Genomic DNA, 17413 nt, shown 5'->3' with positions numbered 1-17413 from the left:
AGGGGATAGGCTATCCCCGTAATGTTTAGTTATAGATTCAGTATAGCTGTTATTATAGAATGTTTGAGCAATGCATATGTAGTAGAGCCTCTAAATTGCTGTTGGACCAATCTTGGACTCAACAGAACATTACCATTGGCTGAATGAATTGTGACAAATGTTCAGTCCCACTACAATAGTCCCATTTGGGAGTGAGCACCACACAAATTTTTCTGTCATAATTTATTTACCAATTGAAATACATGTAAAAACTTTGAACATTGTTGCCTGAACGCTGAAACTGTACATTAAATAGTGTGAATACATACAGGTGTTACCAGGATTTCAGTCTTACAGGGAAATGTTTTCAAAAGTGATATTGTTTAACCTCTTCATTTCCAGAGAAGACTGCAATAAAAGTCATAAGCACTTCCATTAGGAAAAAACGTGATCTAATGTGTGTATATACTTTCAAGAAAAAGGCTTAAGGCGAAATTATCAAAAGCATTAAAATAAAGCAATAATATTTATTTAGATAAAAGGGTTATCAAATAATAAATATACTGGGGTGAAAAACAGCAGCTTATGGAAAGGAAATGCTCCATCAAAATTGTGCAGAATAAATTTACTACAAATAAAAATCTTCATCCAGGAGAAAAAAAAAACTTATTTTGCATTTAAATAATAGCAAAGTGTAATGACAGATGTAATAATAAAAGAACAGTTAATTTATACCACAAAGTAATAAAACAATTTATTAAGTATCAGCGGCGGTTTACTGTACAGTCTACAGGGAAACAATTAGAGATGGCTGTGCTCTTTATGGCTATTGGCTGCACACCGGCTACATTTCACACAAAAAACAATTGTCGCCTTCAATAAGCACAACAAACGTAATCATCACTCCCACCCGTTCACAGTAAAATCAGCACAGTGTTTGTTACAGATAGTGTTCATTAAAAGAAAACAAAATAAAAAAACATTCAAACCGGAAACCAGGGAGACTAGCACATTGGGATGTTATTGGAAATTGTTACAAAAGTCTTTGAACGGTTTGATTTGATTTTACGTAACTTGTCCAAGAGCCCCTTGTGCCACAAAAATAGACCCCAATTTCACTGTATATTGCCATTCCACTCATATGACGTGTGATCAAGGCATGACAACCAGAGAGCAGAGGTTTGTACTCAGTAAATATTTAGATCAGATGAGTTGCTGGATTGATATTTCATTTCTTTTTGTTTATCTGTTGGAGTGAGGTCCATAAGTTTGGTATTTTCTGCCAGTAACCGATGCCTTGGATGGTCTTATCAGGTGATAGGTAACACAGGTTCTGTTTAAGGAATACAAAATACTCAGAACCTGAAACACTGATATTCAGACAAATCCAGTGCTTGTAAAAAGGCAGTAGGTCGGAACCCAGGAGATAGTTGTTTTTTTATAACCGTTTATTCCACAAACCTGGAGGTCCAGCTGATAAATATAAGTTTTATTGCCACAAAAGTTTTATTGTCAAACGCAATATGTGCATGAAAAAAATAAAAACAAAAGAACAAAGACCTTGTATGTTGCTGGTTAAAAGAAAACTCTTCATAAAACCAGTACTCTGAATTCTGACTTGTAAGTAGTGAATGTCCATCACAAACCGTTTATGTGCACACAAGGCGACAAGAGAAGCGTGACACTCCATCCAGTTGTCTGGGGAACAAGGCAAAGCAGCAGGCGTTATATTGCAATGTACATATCCATGGGGAACAGAAAACAGCAGTGAAGTGTAAACGGAGTGCGTCAGGGCCGGCGAATCTGATAACTGCTTCCATCTCTCAGTATACATCATCGTAAGGCCAAGAAATCACAACTGAAGCAGCAGTGAAAGTTGCAGCTTCCATCAGGCAACATAATTATTTCCTGTTCATAGCCCAATTAGTTGTAGCGACCTTTGATCATTGTATTTAACAAAGGGCCGACCTAAAAAAAAGGAGAACAAACAGCATTTATAGTAATCCAATGCTTCCCAGATACATAGAGCAACAGCTGCTCAGTTTGTAATCTAGAACTACATATTGTACAGCTCTGTGGTCACCACTTCCTGTCTGTAGAGGTCACATCTTGTTTGCACATAGCACTGTCATTTTTCTTATTAAATGGTTTCTTGCAACTTTACTAAACATTCACTAAAATAATCACTAGAGGTGAGCAACTGTAGTATCTATTGACGTCTTATTCACACACACAGCATTAGTCATCTCCATGTTTATACTGTGTGAAAGACGCATAGCTCAGTAAAAGTCTGGATGAGAAGTCACACTGAAAATATAAAATAAAATGATAAACTGTATACATACAAAAAATATGTTATATATACGTTCAATATTTTGTCCCCTTTTCCTGTAATTCAATTCTGAAATTGAGAGCTTTTAGTTCCTGTTAGAAATGGAAGTGTAGAACACTTATATTCCACACAGCCATTGGCTGCACACTCTAGTGACCTATTTATAACTGTCCCTAATTGGCCACAGCAGAGAAGGTAACCTAAGTTACAACATGGCAGCTCCCATTGTTTTATAGACACTAAAACTTTACACTGTAAAAAATACATCTACATGTTTATTCTCAGACTAATCTTTTCTTTGAACGCATCATTCAATCTACCATTTATTTAGTGTTTAATAAATATGTGGGAGAAAAAGTCCAAAGAAGGGTAAACTGTGACCATATATAACATTAAGACGTCTTGTTTTGCATTTTTGTTTATCGGATCAGCACTGCAATGTAATTGGCTGAACAACATCTCCAGCTTCAGCAAAGTTCGACCAAAGACTAAATTTAAAACCAAGTGAATGCATGACCAACCACGTCACAAAGCTTGAGCGCGTAGGGTGAATGTTTACAAAACTTATACCCAAACAAGCTCTCTAAAATCCAGGAGAAGGAGCTCAAAGTGCATGGAATTAAATAAAGCAATATTGATGCTTAATAGGGGCTTTAACGCAGTATGTGGTAGTTCTTTAGCCATCTAATAATGGCGCAAACAGAGAGTTTGATAGGCCTATGGAAAGAAAAGCTAAATTACACAGAGAGGGCTCCACAGGGTGCTACGCTCACTTTATTCAGCTATAAGGGTGTCTTTTTGCAAATGACTTTACACTAGAAACTTGCTGTAAACATTGTGATGTAGCTTAATACATAAAGCAGTAAAATATCCTTTAAATGTTCTGTAAGATACAAACATCTTTTAGAACTAAATCTCTATATCTATAGTTCAAGTCACATTTTTCTTTCCTTATAAAGTGTCTCTGATCTGTTCTCTGTCAAATGTTTGCTGTGCAAGAATCTAGTGGTGTTGATAATGTGTCACCCTGAGATCCAAAGTTTAAACAGTAAGTCATGTTATTAAAAAAACGAAATTTATGCTTACGTGATAAAATGTATTTCTTGACACGGTGAGTCCACGGATCATCTAATTACTATTGGGAATATACCTCCTGCCCAGCAGGAGGCGGCAAAGAGCACCACAGCAAAGCTGTTAAATATTACTTCCCTTCCCTCCAACCCTAGTCATTTGACCAAAGTAAAAGAGAAAGGAAGCAACAAGGTGCAGAGGTGCCTGAGGTTTATAACATAACAAAATCCTGTCATCAAAACAGGGCGGGTCATGGACTCACTGTGTCAAGAAAGAAAGAAATTTATCAGGTAAGCATAAATTTCCATTTCTTTCTAATGACACGGCGAGTCCACGGATCATCTAATTACTATTGAGAATCAATACCCAAGCTAGAGGACACAGATGATAAGGGAGAGACAAGACAGGGAACCTAAAAAGAAGGCACCACTGCTTGAAGAGCCTCTCTCTAAAAAGAAACCTCAGCCGAGGCAAAAGTATCAAATTTATAGAATTTGGAAAAAGTGTGTAGAGAGGACCAAGTGGCAGCCTTGCAAATCTGTTCCACAGAAGCTTCATTTTTGAATGCCCAGTAAGAGGAAACAGCCTTCGTAGAATGAGCCGTGATTTTCTCAAGAGGCTGCTGTCCAGCAGTTTCATAGACTAAGCAAATTATACTCCCAGCCACAAAGAAAGAAGTAGCCGTAGTTTCTGACCCTTACGTTTCCCTGAGAAAACTACAAACAGAGCAGAAGACTGATACAAATCCTTAGTCGCCTGTAAATAGAATTTAAAAGCACGCACCACATCTAGGTTGTGCAGAAGACGTTCCTTGTGAGAAGAAGGGTTAGGACATGAAGGAACAACAATCTCCTGATTAATGTTCCGATCTGAAACTACTTTAGGAAGAAAACCTAACTTAGTACGTAAAACTACCTTATCCGAATGAAAAATAAGGTAATGAGACTCATACTGTAATGCAGAGAGCTCAAACTCTACGAGCAGAAGAAATTGCAACAAGAAACAAAACCTTCCAAGATAACTTAATATCTAAAGAATGCATAGGCTCAAACAGAGCCTGCTGAAGAACTTAAAGAACAAGTTTAAGACTCCAGGGAGGAGTAACTGGTTTAAACACAGGCCTGATTCTTACCAAGGCCTGACAGAACGATTGTACATCTGGTACATACGCCAGACGTTTATGTAACAAAATAGACAAGGCAGATATTTGAATCTTCAAAGAACATGCCGATAAACCCTTTTCCAAACCTTCTTGGAGAAAATATAGAATTCTACGAATCCGAATTTTACTACAAGAAGTAGCCTCTGGATTCACACCAATACAGATATTTACGCCATATCTTATAGTAAATCTGCCTGGTAACAGGCTTACGAGCCTGAATCATGTTTCAATGACCGACTCTGAAAAACCGAGCTTAGATAAAATTCTCCAAGCAGTCAACTTCAGAGAAACTAGATTTGGGTGACTTAAGGGCCCTTGAAGTAGAAGGTCTTTCCTCAGAGGAAGTTTTCAAGGGGGAAGAGATGACATCTCCACTAAGTCTGCATACCAAATTCTGTGAGGCCACGCCGGAGCAATGAGAATCACCAACGCACTCTCTTGTTTGATTCGAGCAATGACCCGAGGAAGTCGAGCGAACGGAGGAAATAGGTATGCTAGACTGAAATTCCAAGGAACCACCAGAGCATCTATCAGTACCGCCTGAGGGTCCCTGGAACTCGACCCGTACCTCGGGAGCTTGACATTCTGACGAGATGCCATGAGATCGAGATCGGGCTGTCCCCATTTGAGAATCAAGCTGGAAAACACTTCCGAAGTTCCCATTCCCCCGGGTGAAAGGTTTGTCTGCTCAGAAAATCCGCTTCCCAATTGTCCAATCCTGGAATGTGGATCGCAGATAGACAGCAGTTATGGGTCTCTGCCCACTGAATAATCTTGGACACCTCTGACATGGCCAAGGAGCTCAGAGTTCCTCGCTGATGATTGATGTAAGCCACTGAGGTTATGTTGTCCGATTGAAATCTGATAAACCAGACTGAAGCTGAGGCTAGGCCAGAAGAGCACTGAAGATTGCTCTCAGCTCTAGAATGTTTATGGGAAGAAACGATTCCTCCCGAGTCCATGTCCCCTGAGCCCTTAGAAGGCCCCAGACTGCTCCCCAACCCAGTAGGCTGGCGTCCGTTGTCACAATCACCCAGGAGGGTCTGCGAAAACAGGTTCCCTGGGAGAGATGATCCTGAGACAACCACCAAGGAAGAGAATCTCGTCATCTGATCCAGATGAATTTGCAGATAGATCCAAATAATCCCCGTTCCACTGCCTGAGCATGCATAACTGGAGAGGTCTGAGGTGGAAAAGAGCAAACAGGATTAAGTCCATACCATCAGACCAATTACCTCCATACATTGAGCCACTGATGGCTGAGGAGAGGATTGAAGCGTCAGACAAGCATAGAAAATTTTCTATTTTCTGACCTTTGTCAGAAATATCTTCATCAATATGGAATCTATTATGGTTCACAAGAATACTACCCTTGTAGTTGGAATTAAGGAACTCTTTTCCAAATTCACTTTCCATCCGTGAGAGCACAGGAAGGATAACTGCATCTCTGTGCAGGAACTTGCTTCTTGAAAGGATGGGGCCTGAACCAGAATATCGTCCAGATAAGGCGCCACTGCAATGCCCCGCAATCGAGGCACTGCCAACAGGGATCCCAGAACCTTTGAAAAAATTCTGGGAGCTGTAGCAAGGTCAAATGGAAGAGCCACAAACAAAGTGTTTGTGAAGAAAGGCAAACCTCAGAAACCTGTGATGATCCCTGTGGATGGGAACATGTAGGTACGCGTCCTTTAAATCTACTGTTGTCATAAATTGACCCTCTTAAACTAAGGGAAGAATGGAGCGAATAATTTCCATCTTGAAGGACGGTACTCTGAGGAATTTGTTTAGACTTTTGAGGTCTAAAATTGGTCTGAAAGTTCCCTCCTTTTTGGGAACCACAAACAGTTTGGAGTAAAAACCCAGACCCTGTTCCTGAATTGAAACAGGAACTATCACTCCCATGTCGGAGAGGTCCCGAACACAGTGTAAGAACGCCTCTCTCTTTATCTGGTCTACATATAATCTTGAGAGCAGAAACCTTCCCCTGGGAGGTAAGTACTTGAATTCTAGTTTGTATCACTGGAACACTATGACTACTGCCCAGGGATCTTGAACGTCCCGAACCCAAGTATGAGCGAAGAATGAAAGTCTGCCCCCCCACAAGATCCAGTCCCGGATCGGAGGCAGACCCTTCATGCTGACTTAGATTCACTGGCAGGCTTTTTAGATTGCTTTCCCTTGTTCAAAGACTGGTTAGGCCTCCAGGAAGGCTTGGACTGTTCCTGCTTGGTAGAGGGAGAGGAAGGCTTACCCTTGAAATTTCGAAAGGAACGAAAATTACTCTGATGTCCCTTCTGTTTATTTCTCTTATCCTGAGGGAGGAAATGCCCTTTTCCTCCCATAATGCAGTAAATAATATCAGCCAAACCTGGCCCAAACAAGGTCTTACCCTTGTAAGGAATAGCCAAAAGCTTAGACTTAGACACATGCGCAGACCAAGATTTCAACCATAAGGCTCTGCAGGCCAATATGTCAAAACCAGAAATTTTTGCTCTCAAATTTGTTAACCTGAAGGGAAACATCCGCAATAAAATAATTGGCCAATGATTTTATCCTGGATCTCTTCAAGGGGAGTGTCTGACTAGAATCAGACAACGCATCAAACCAGTATGCCGCCGCACTAGTGATGGTAGCGATACACACCGCAGGTTGCCATTGTAAACCCAGGTGAACATACATCTTTTTAAGTAACCCCTCCAACTTCTTATACATAGGATCCTTGAAAGAACAGCTATCCTCTATGGGAATAAAAGTTCTCTTAGCTAAAGTGGAGATTGTTCCTTCCACCTTGGGGATCGTCTGCCAAGACTCCTTGATAGAGTCAGCAATAGGAAACATCTTATTAAAAATAGGGGATGGAGAAAAAGGGATACCCGGTCTTTCACATTCCTTAGCAATAATCTCTGTAGCCCAATCTGGTACAGGAAAACACTCCACCATGAAAGGAACATCAAATTACTTATTAAGTTTACTAGGCTTCTTAGGGTTGAAAACGACAGTAGTGTCAGTCGTCCAAGGTAGCCAAAACCTCCTTGAGTAGTAAACGGAGGTGTTCCAGCTTAAACCTGAAGGATACAACTTCAGCATCAGAGGAAGGAACTACACTGTCTGAGTCTGAGATTTCACCCTCAGATGCTACCGAAGTATCCTCCTCCTCAGACTTTTGGGAGGGAACATTCGGAACAGCCACAACCATGTCAGAAACCTTACTCACTGATTCTTTACATTTCCTCTTGCTCTTTCCCTGAAGCATGGGAAAAGCAGACAACGCATACGAAAACTGCAGAAAACATGAGGGAAGCAATGTCTTGCAAACACTCCAGACGGAGCTTGAGAGTAAGTGCAGGGCACTGTATTAGTAGACAATAATATTTGGGACACCTGAGGAGAAAACTGTGTCATATCTTGGACATTGTCAGAAGACTCCTGGACAGCATCAGTCCTAGAAAAATGTTGGCTGAAAAAGTCTATCCCTGAAATTTAAATGTTCTCTCAACACATGAGGAACAGAAAGGGATTGGTGGTTCAATGTTAGCATTCAAACATAAAGGACATCTGTAATCTAAAACAGAGTCTTGATCCATCTTTACAGAATAAAAAAATAAACACTAATTTTTATCAATTTTACACAGAAAAAAAAAACACGTTACTGTCCCTTTAAAAATGTTTTATTTAAACAGCAAGGAAATAAATTAATGAATGTTTGTGCAAAAATGTAATCTAAACAGTTAGAACTCTGACAGCCTCTACACCTCAGCAGCTCATGCGGAGGCGCCTACCTGCCTAACAATACAAAACACGGTACACTAAGGGCCCAAAGATGAAGACTATTCCGGTTTTCAACCTGAGCTTGGAAATAAGGTCCCTTAGATATAAAGTAGGACACCAACTGTGACCGCAATGAAACCTCTCTCTCCTGTATACAGGAAGTGGAGAGCGCAAAAAAGAAATGTGAAATATGGAGTAAATTAAAAAAACACCAACCACCATTAAAATGCCTGACTCCTTGTCCCCAGTGCCTGCACCGCTGCCAAAATAAGCCCAATAACTGTTAAGGGCTATTATTAAAGTTTTAATAAAGAGAAAGTGACATCATGCTTAAAAGCCACCATTGCTCTACTGAAGAGACTGAAATGGACTACGGCTACACCCTAGAGGAAAAACAGCACATACTTGTACTGCAAATAAAATAATAAAATCTTGATTGAAGAATCTTTCCAGAAACCTAACTTTACCACTTTCTTACTCTAATGTAGGGAAAGAGAATGACTGGGGTTGGAGGGAAGGGAGGTGGTATTTAACAGCTTTGCTGTGGTGCTCTTTGCCGCCTCCTGCTGGGCAGGAGTGATATTCCCAATAGTAATTAGATGATCTGTGGACTCACCGTGTCATTAGAAATAAATAAAACCATCAATGAGCACTGTTGGGGTGAAATTTAAGCTGTAATTAGATTTTCACCACCGATAGAGAGATGGGCGACTGAGCTAATCAGTGCTGCTCATGGCCAATGAACTGAATACCGGTAATATCAGGTTCTTCTCTTTATTACTTATCTCTCCTGTGCTAAGTGGTGGCAGCTTACTGCAGATATTAAGCTCTATGGGCTCCTACTGCACGTACCTCCTGTGGGTTCCCTAGAGCTTCCCCGAGCATCTTCTCAATATTCCTCATTATCGCCACCTTCTGATGCGCCTTTAGTGGGTATTCTATTTTTTTAGGCGTTGGAGCCCCCTAATTAAAGTAAAAAAAAAAAAAGGAATCACATATATATTAAGACAATATGGTCATTAACAGGGGATTGAAACATTTTATCCATCTTCCACTAATCAAGGGCGCCGCCATTTTACTACATAATTAACACTGCAGGTATCTGAAGGAAAGTTACTGCACATGTACAAACATTACAACTGGAATGCAGTGAAAGCTAGATTACAAGATGGCGACACCATGACTAGACAGAGGAGAAACCTCAATACAATGTATCTAGTGTTTAAACTAAAATACAATGATCTATACATCACCACTAAACCAGCTGCAATGTAAGAATTCCAGTGATACCATGATCAGACAAATGAAGCATTAAACTGTACACAATATTACTTATCTACTAATACTGTAACAGCAGTAAGTTATGCCAGAGGCACGTTTTGTGCGCATAAGTGAGCAAAACTAGGATTTTACTGAGCATAAAATATGGGCTGTGAACCTGATGCATTTGACCTGTGGGGGGGGGGACATGATTGTTTAATGAGAATACTGACTATTTATGCACAGCTAATGGCAGCACTTCTATTCATTACATAGGAACCACAATAATTATTAGCACTGCAGAATCTACAACTAATGTACATATTACATTGCGTTAAAAGTTGCTCTGCTACTTAATTACTTAAAGAGACAGTAAAGTCAAAATTAAGGCTTGTACTACAAAAATACCAATAGCACTACACCTCATATCCTTATTTATGGTATCATAATTATATACCTATCTTGGATCGTTGGTGCTATGTATCAGTAGATAAAGTCCACTAAAAGGGATACATATGTAGCACTCTAGGTTCTTCTATATAGTATATTTAATCATAAAAGTGTGCAACATAAAACATAACTTTTATTGACCAGTTTATGAGGCTATACATCTAATACTGAAATATCTAGTGTAGGAGATGTTTAACCAAGTGTCAATAAAAGTTATGTTTTATGTCACACAAACACACTTTATTACTAAATATACTATATAGAGTGCTACATATATGTATCCTTTTTAGTGGACTTCATCTAGTCACGATTCAGATAACATTAAATGTAAAAAACTTTTCAACATTGTCTGACACTGAGACCCCAGCTACTACTGAGCACAGTATTTACATATATGCATTTTGTGATTGGCTGATGGCTGTCACATGGTAGTGGCATTCATTTTTAAATTTGCCAGGAAATATTCTGTTGCTTATTTCAAATTGAAAGTAAGTGATGTAGCATTGTCTTTTTGATGTGTATTTGTTAACTACTCAATACAAGTAAAATGCAAAATTGATTAAAACTTTATATGTCCAATCCATTTAAAAGGGACATGAACCCCAATTTTTTTCTTTCATGATTCAGACACATCAAGCAATTTTAAATAAAATTCATTTTTTTCTGTTATCTATTTTGTTTTGTTCCCTTTATATCCTTTGCTGAAAAGTATACCTAGGAAGTTTCATAAGCTGCTGATTGGTGGCTGCACACATATGCCTCGTCATTGGGATTCAGCTAGCTCCCAGTAGCCCATTGCTGCTCCTTCAAAAAGGATACCAAGACAATGAAGCAAATTAGATAATAGAAGTACATTGAAAAGTTGTTTAAAATGTATTTTCTATCTGAATCATGAAAGAAAAAGTTGGGGTTTAACTTAAAGTGAATGTAAATTTTGATGCTAAAGTGCCCGGTTTTTAAAACTTTGATTAAAAACAGGGGCACTTTAATTCATCAATATTTTCATTTCACTCCTGTTGTGAAAATAAACTTACTTTTTAATCTTCACAGCAGCTCCAGCTTCCTCCACCTGTTTCAAAGCCTCTTCCTGGGTCTAAAATGAGGTATCTGGCTTCCTCCAATCACAGCAGTGAATCAGACACTGAATCCCCCGGGGGAGAATCTGTGATTGGAGGATGACCTATCAATCATTTCTGACATCAGAAATGGCTTGTGAGACCGGAGGAAGCAGCAGCTGCTGTGAAGTTTAAAAAGTAAGGTTTTTTGTCACAACAGGAGTGAAATGTAAATTTTGATGAATTAAAGTGCCCCTGTTTTTAATCAAAGTTTTAAAAACCGGACACTTAAGCATCAAAATTTACATTCACTTTAAACTTCACTGCCCCTTTAAAATACAGTATAGGCACTGACTGAAAAGGATCATTTGAAAGCACTCTGATCACACAATTCTTTAAATGTTCAGGAAAATACAAAATGTGAACGAACCACGTATACAATAAGTATTTTGTAGCTGGATTAAATCTGTGCTGAATAACTATATTTGACATCAATAACAAGAGGTTTACAGTAAGCAACGAGTGTTAATCTGTCACTGTAAAACATACTAACCATCTGCACCCGTAGCTAATTCCGCCATTTGTTTTTTTGTGAATAAAATAGTGCGCTCACATTTAAGAAATAGGTTGACAAATGGAACCAAATGTATTGGCTGTCACATGATGCAGTGCAAGAGAAAATAGAACTAACTTTAAAATATGTCAGACATAAAACTGCTACTCATTTGAAATTTGAACTAAATGCTCTTGCATTGTCTTTTTATGATGCATTTACAGATTATGCAATTCTACTGTGTTTAGTGGTCCTTTAAAGTGATGGTAAACCTGAGCGTTTAGAAAACGCTGGCACTAAAGATAAACTCACCCTTTCTGTGCCGCAGCAGCTCGCTAAACTCAGCGCCACCAGCGGCACAGCGCTCTTTACCAATGAGGTGGCGTTTTCACCTCTAATCCAATAGCCGTGCTAGGATACAGAACCCCTTTTTTTTTGAGGAGGGCCAAGAAGTAGCTAGCCTAGCGCTTCTTCCCTTACTTAGGATACAGAACACTGTCAGATGACACATACGGCTATTGGTTTAGAGGTGGAAACGTCACCTCATTGGTAAATAGCGCTGTGCCGTGGGCGTCCGGAAGAGCTGAGTTTAGCGAGGTGCCGTGGCACAGAAAGTTTACTAAACGATAACTGAAACCACAGTTTATTTTTAGTGATGGTAAATCCCAGTGTTTGTTAAACGCTTGGATTTACCATCACTTTAAGTAATGTTAAACTGAATCTGCACACATCACACAGCAAGAATGTCAGAACGTCCTCATGACCTACCTTGTACCAGAAATTTACAGTAATTGTAGTTCCTCCATCAATTAGTGACTCAATATGATGCCACCTGTAACACACAGGACAGACTGCGTCATTCACTTTGGACAGATCATGTGACACCTTACAGGAAGTCACCCAGTGTTTTTTTTGTTTTTTTGTTTTTTTTTTAAAAACCACCCAGATTACGTTTAAAGGGATATGAAGCCCAAATTTTTCTTTCATGATTCAGAAAGAACATGCAATTTTAAACAACTTTTCAATTTACATGCATTATCTAATATGCTTCATTCACTTTATGTCCTTTGTTGAAAAGCATATCTACAGGCTAATTCATGGCTGCACATAAATGCCTCGTGTGATTGGCTCACCGATGTGCATTGCTATTTCTTCAACAAAGGATATCTAAAGAATGAAGCAGATTAAATAGAAGCCCCAAGGCAGAACATAGAGTGATCTGAGATGTCATCGCAGAAAATGCAGCATGTCTGCAGAAAGAACAGGAACTGTTAGCACTTTAACTTTTCAGTGCTGCTCCACATTAGGCTGTTCTTTTTAAACAGAGCTGTTCTCTGACTGCATTGTATAAGTTTTCCTAAACACAGTGCACCCAGAGCAAAGTGCTGTTTGAAGACAACAGTCAAATATGCAGTAGTGCATTGATTGTTGTCTGGCTCTGAGATTTTTGCAAGCTCGTTCCCTAGCTTTTCACAATCTGCAAAGCTGTTTTTCTCTGAATGTAAGATGTTTGTATGAGCAATGCAACTTTTTATTACTACATTTCTATGTTAGACTAAGAGAAAAGGAAACATATTAATTCAAGAGACATTTTACAATTACTTTTTTTGTCTGCAGCTAATTTGCAATGCGATTTTCAACTACTGCACTAGATTACACAACTTTAAATATTGCTTTATTCTCCAGTTAACCAACACATTGCAATTGATCTGGTGCTTTAGTGTAACTGACAAATTAACATTTTTATTTAAAAATGACCAGCAGAAAAATTTTTACTAAAAAAATCTCATCGCAGAAAGTGAAGAAAAGTTCTGTCTCTGGGAATAGAAGTAAATTGGAATGTTGTATAACCCCTTAATGATCACAGCACTTTTCCATTTTCTGTCCGTTTAGGACCAGGGCTATTTTTACATTTTTGCTGTGTTTGTGTTTAGCTGTAATTTTCCTCTTACTCATTTACTGTACCCACACATATTATATACCGTTTATATACTCATTACTGTACACACACATATTATATACCGTTTATATACTCATTACTGTACCCACACATATTATATACCGTTGTTCTCGCCATTAAATGGACTTTCTAAAGCAGAGCTTTCCAAACTTATCATGTTGGTGACACACATCATTTTGCGACACAGTAATTCAGTTGTACTACCAAATAGGAGGTTAAACTAACTTGTTTTAAAAGATATGGACACATACATAAATTATATAATAATAAAATGGATTTACAAGTAACAGTATGTATGTGCAAGAATTAAAAACAGTTTCATAACACCAATAGCTGGGATGAACACAGTTTCTGAATATTTGGTGTAATATTAGATAAAGACAATCGCATTTCATCATCAAGCATTTTTAAGCTTCCACTTCCAATCCATATATCAAGCGCAGGAGCAGCAAAGCACTACTGGGAGCTAGCTGCAAAAAAACCCCCACTGACTTCTGACTTCAGCTCAGCGTTTAAGCTGCCACCCTCAGAGCTCTGTGAGTCTGACTGGCTACTGCCCACGCTGCAAACACACTGCTGTCCCACTCACTGGCTACACTTGCAGTCACGAGCCACTTAAGGAGATTACATGTGCAGTCAGGAGCCAATGTGCCGCCAAATCCGCCAATGGTAATAGTTTCAGTTCCCACTGAGCTGTGCCAATTGGTTAAGATGAGACTGTGACCCACTAGGTATCAATCACGTGTCAACCATGTGATATGCGTAGCAGGCAGGTGGAAAGTCAGAAACCAAAAAACAATTTAAAAAAAAATATTTAAATTTAAAAAAAATTGTGCTGAAGCAGGGACACACCTATACACTGCTGCCGACACACTAGTGTGTCCCGACACACAGTTTGGAAAGCACTGTTCTAAAGATACCATTATTTTCATCATATCTTATAAATTACTATAAAAAAAAAAAAATAGAAAATATGAGGAAAAATTGGGGGGGGGGAAAAAAAACACACTTTTTCTAACTTTGACCCCAAAATCGTTACACATCTACAACCACCAAAAAACACCCATGCTAAATAGTTTACAAATTTTGTCCTGAGTTTAGAAATACCCAATGTTTACACGTTATAGGACAATAAATACAAGTAGCACTTTGCTATTTCCAAACCACTTTTTTTCGAAATTAGTGCTAGTTACATTGGGACACTGATATCTGTCAGGAATACCTGAATATCCATTGACATGTATATATTTTTTTTAGTAGACAACCCCAAGTATTGATCTAGGCCCATTTTGGTATATTTCATGCCACCATTTCACCACCAAATGCGATCAAATAATAAAAAAAAAATTGTACACTTTTTCACAAACTTTAGGTCTATCACTGAATTTATTTACAAACAGCTTGTGCAATTATGGCATAAATGGTTGTAAATGCTTCTCTGGGATCCCCTTTGTTCATAGACAGACATATATGGCTTTGGCGTTGCTTTTTGGTAATTAGAAGGCCGCTAAATGCTGCTGTGCACCACACGTGTATTATGCCCAGCAGTGAAGGGGTTAATTAAGGAGCATGTATGGAGCTTGTAGGGTTAATTTCAGCTTTAGTGTAGTAGACAACCCCAAGTATTGATCTAGGCCCATTTTGGTATATTTCATGACACCATTTCACTGCCAAATGCGATTAAATAAAATATTTTTTTTACATTTTTAACAATTTTAGGTTTCTCACTGAAATCATTTACAAAACAGCTTGTGCAATTATGGCACAAATGGTTGTAAATGCTTCTTTGGGATCACCTTTCTTCAGAAATAGCAGACTTATATGGCTTTGGTGTTGCTTTTTGGTAATTAGAAGGCTTCATGCAACACGTGTATTATGTCCAGCAGTGAAGGGGTTAATTAGGGTGCTTGTAGGGTTAATTTTAGCTTTAGTGTAGAAGACAACCCAAAGTATTGATCTAGGCCTATTTTGGTATATTTCATGCCACCATTTCAACGCCAAATGTGATCAAATTAAAAAAAAAAATGTTCGCTTTTTCACAAAGTTTAGGTTTCTCACTGAAATCATTTACAAACAACTTGTGCAATTATGGCATAAATAGTTGTAAATGCTTCTCTGGGATCCCCTTTGTTGAGAAATAGACAAATATGGCTTTGGCGTTGCTTTTTGGTAATTAGAAGGCCGCTAAATGCCGCTGCGCATCACACGTGTATTATGGCTAGCAGTGAAGGGGTTAATTAGGTAGCATGTAGGGAGCTTGCAGGGTTAATTTTATCTTTAGTGTAGAGATCAGCCTCCCAACTGACACATTACACCCCCTGATCCCTCCCAAACAACTCTCTTCCCTCCCCCACAATTGTCCCCGCCATGTTAAGTACTGGCAGAAAGTCTGCCAGTACTAAAATAAAAGCTATCTTTGATATATATATTTTATTTATTTTTTTAAAATAGGCATAGTTACATATGCTGCTCTGTAGGATCCCCCTTAGCCCCCAACCTCCCTGATTCCCCCCCAAACAGCTCTCTAACCTTCCCCCTCTAACTTATTGGTAGCCTTCTAGGGTACTGGCAGACATAGATGTTTTGTTTTTTTTATACATTTTTCCGTAGTGATCACCGAAATGACCAGCTGTCACCTCTGTGGGACTCAGCCATAGCTGCACCTTCAGATCCATCACTGGGATTAATACAGCAAGAACGAGCACTTACCAGTACATAGGGATATAAAGAACGTCCCCAGGTCCCACCACAGTCTCGTAACCAACCACATTTCTAAAGTTTGGAAACTTCTCTAAATCAGGATTCTCAAAGTCCACCTAATAGAGAAGAAAAAAACAGACAGATCACCGAACAGCATTTAACTCGGCCAATATGAAAATGAGTTCCCAAACAGTGCGACTGCTGACAAACCTATAATAAACTAAACAAAGAGCAAGAGTTATTGATGCTTCACAGAACGGCACCTTCTCAAATGCTCATTTAACAAAACAAAATACACTGTGATGTTTGGATTTCTTGTCAGACCCATTACGCCTGGTACCTACTATAAAATGCTGCACTTATAACAAAACCTGATTTGTTTTTAAATTATGGCAAATCAACAACTTCACTCACACTTGAGGCGAAGCTGTATCTAAATCTGAGAAAGGTTTAAAGTCTAGTCTGATAGTCACATAAATATGACTTACCCCAGGGCTTACGGGGGTCTTTCCCAACATATCTTATGTAGCATTGTTATCAAACTAACAGCACAGACGAACAGATACAATGAAAGAAAATGCTGCTTAAAATAAATTCTTTTTTGCTCTTCTGTGTCTATAAGAGCATTTTAATAAAACAGATGTTCTTGTACAAAGACGACAAATTTTTATTATTATGCTTGTGAGGTTTGTCACTGTCCAAAAAGGCACAAAAATGTGCAAAAAAAGAAAATGCTTTAGTTTGTTAGAGAATTTTATTATTGCAGTGTTCCTTGCATACAAATGTGTTTAACACCTGCAAATGGGGTTAAGCGTAGTTAAATTCAGCTCCAGTGCAGCAATGCACTACTGGGGGCTAGCGGAACACATCAGGTGAGGCATTTGTGCATCCACCAATCAGCAGCTAGCTGATCGATGAAAGTTTAACTGACTTTCACATCCCATTAAAGGGACACAAACCAATTTTTTTCTTTCGTGATTCAGATAGAGCATGCAATTTTAAGCAACTTACTAATTTACTCCTATTATCAATTTTTCTTCGTTCTCTTGCTATCTTTATTTGAAAAAGGCATCTAAGCTTTTTTTTGGTTCAGTACTCTGGACAGCACATTTTTATTGGTGGA

At 38.7% G+C, this 17413-nt stretch overlaps 1 protein-coding gene across 2 annotated transcripts in view; it reads right to left on the bottom strand.

Annotated features, from left to right (window-relative positions):
* Positions 1-207: 207 nt before the first annotated feature.
* Positions 208-17413, bottom strand: part of HIF1AN (hypoxia inducible factor 1 subunit alpha inhibitor) — a 55279-nt gene continuing 38073 nt past the window's right edge. Inside the window, exons 5-8 of one of the 2 annotated variants that reach the window (XM_053691948.1) lie at positions 16300-16406; positions 12399-12462; positions 9165-9275; positions 208-1947 (exon numbers count right to left, since the gene is read on the bottom strand). In XM_053691948.1, coding sequence (XP_053547923.1) covers positions 1903-1947; positions 9165-9275; positions 12399-12462; positions 16300-16406 — 327 coding nt within the window. In that variant the 3' untranslated portion in view covers positions 208-1902. The remainder of the gene's footprint in view (positions 1948-9164; positions 9276-12398; positions 12463-16299; positions 16407-17413) is intronic. The other variant, XR_008399258.1, reaches the window with a different exon arrangement.

Source organism: Bombina bombina, chromosome 9 (assembly GCF_027579735.1).
Source record: "Bombina bombina isolate aBomBom1 chromosome 9, aBomBom1.pri, whole genome shotgun sequence".
Classification (NCBI taxonomy): Eukaryota; Metazoa; Chordata; class Amphibia; order Anura; family Bombinatoridae; genus Bombina; species Bombina bombina.
The sequence above is the reverse complement of the archived record's forward strand: the minus strand, read 5'-3'. Positions and strand labels throughout refer to the sequence as shown.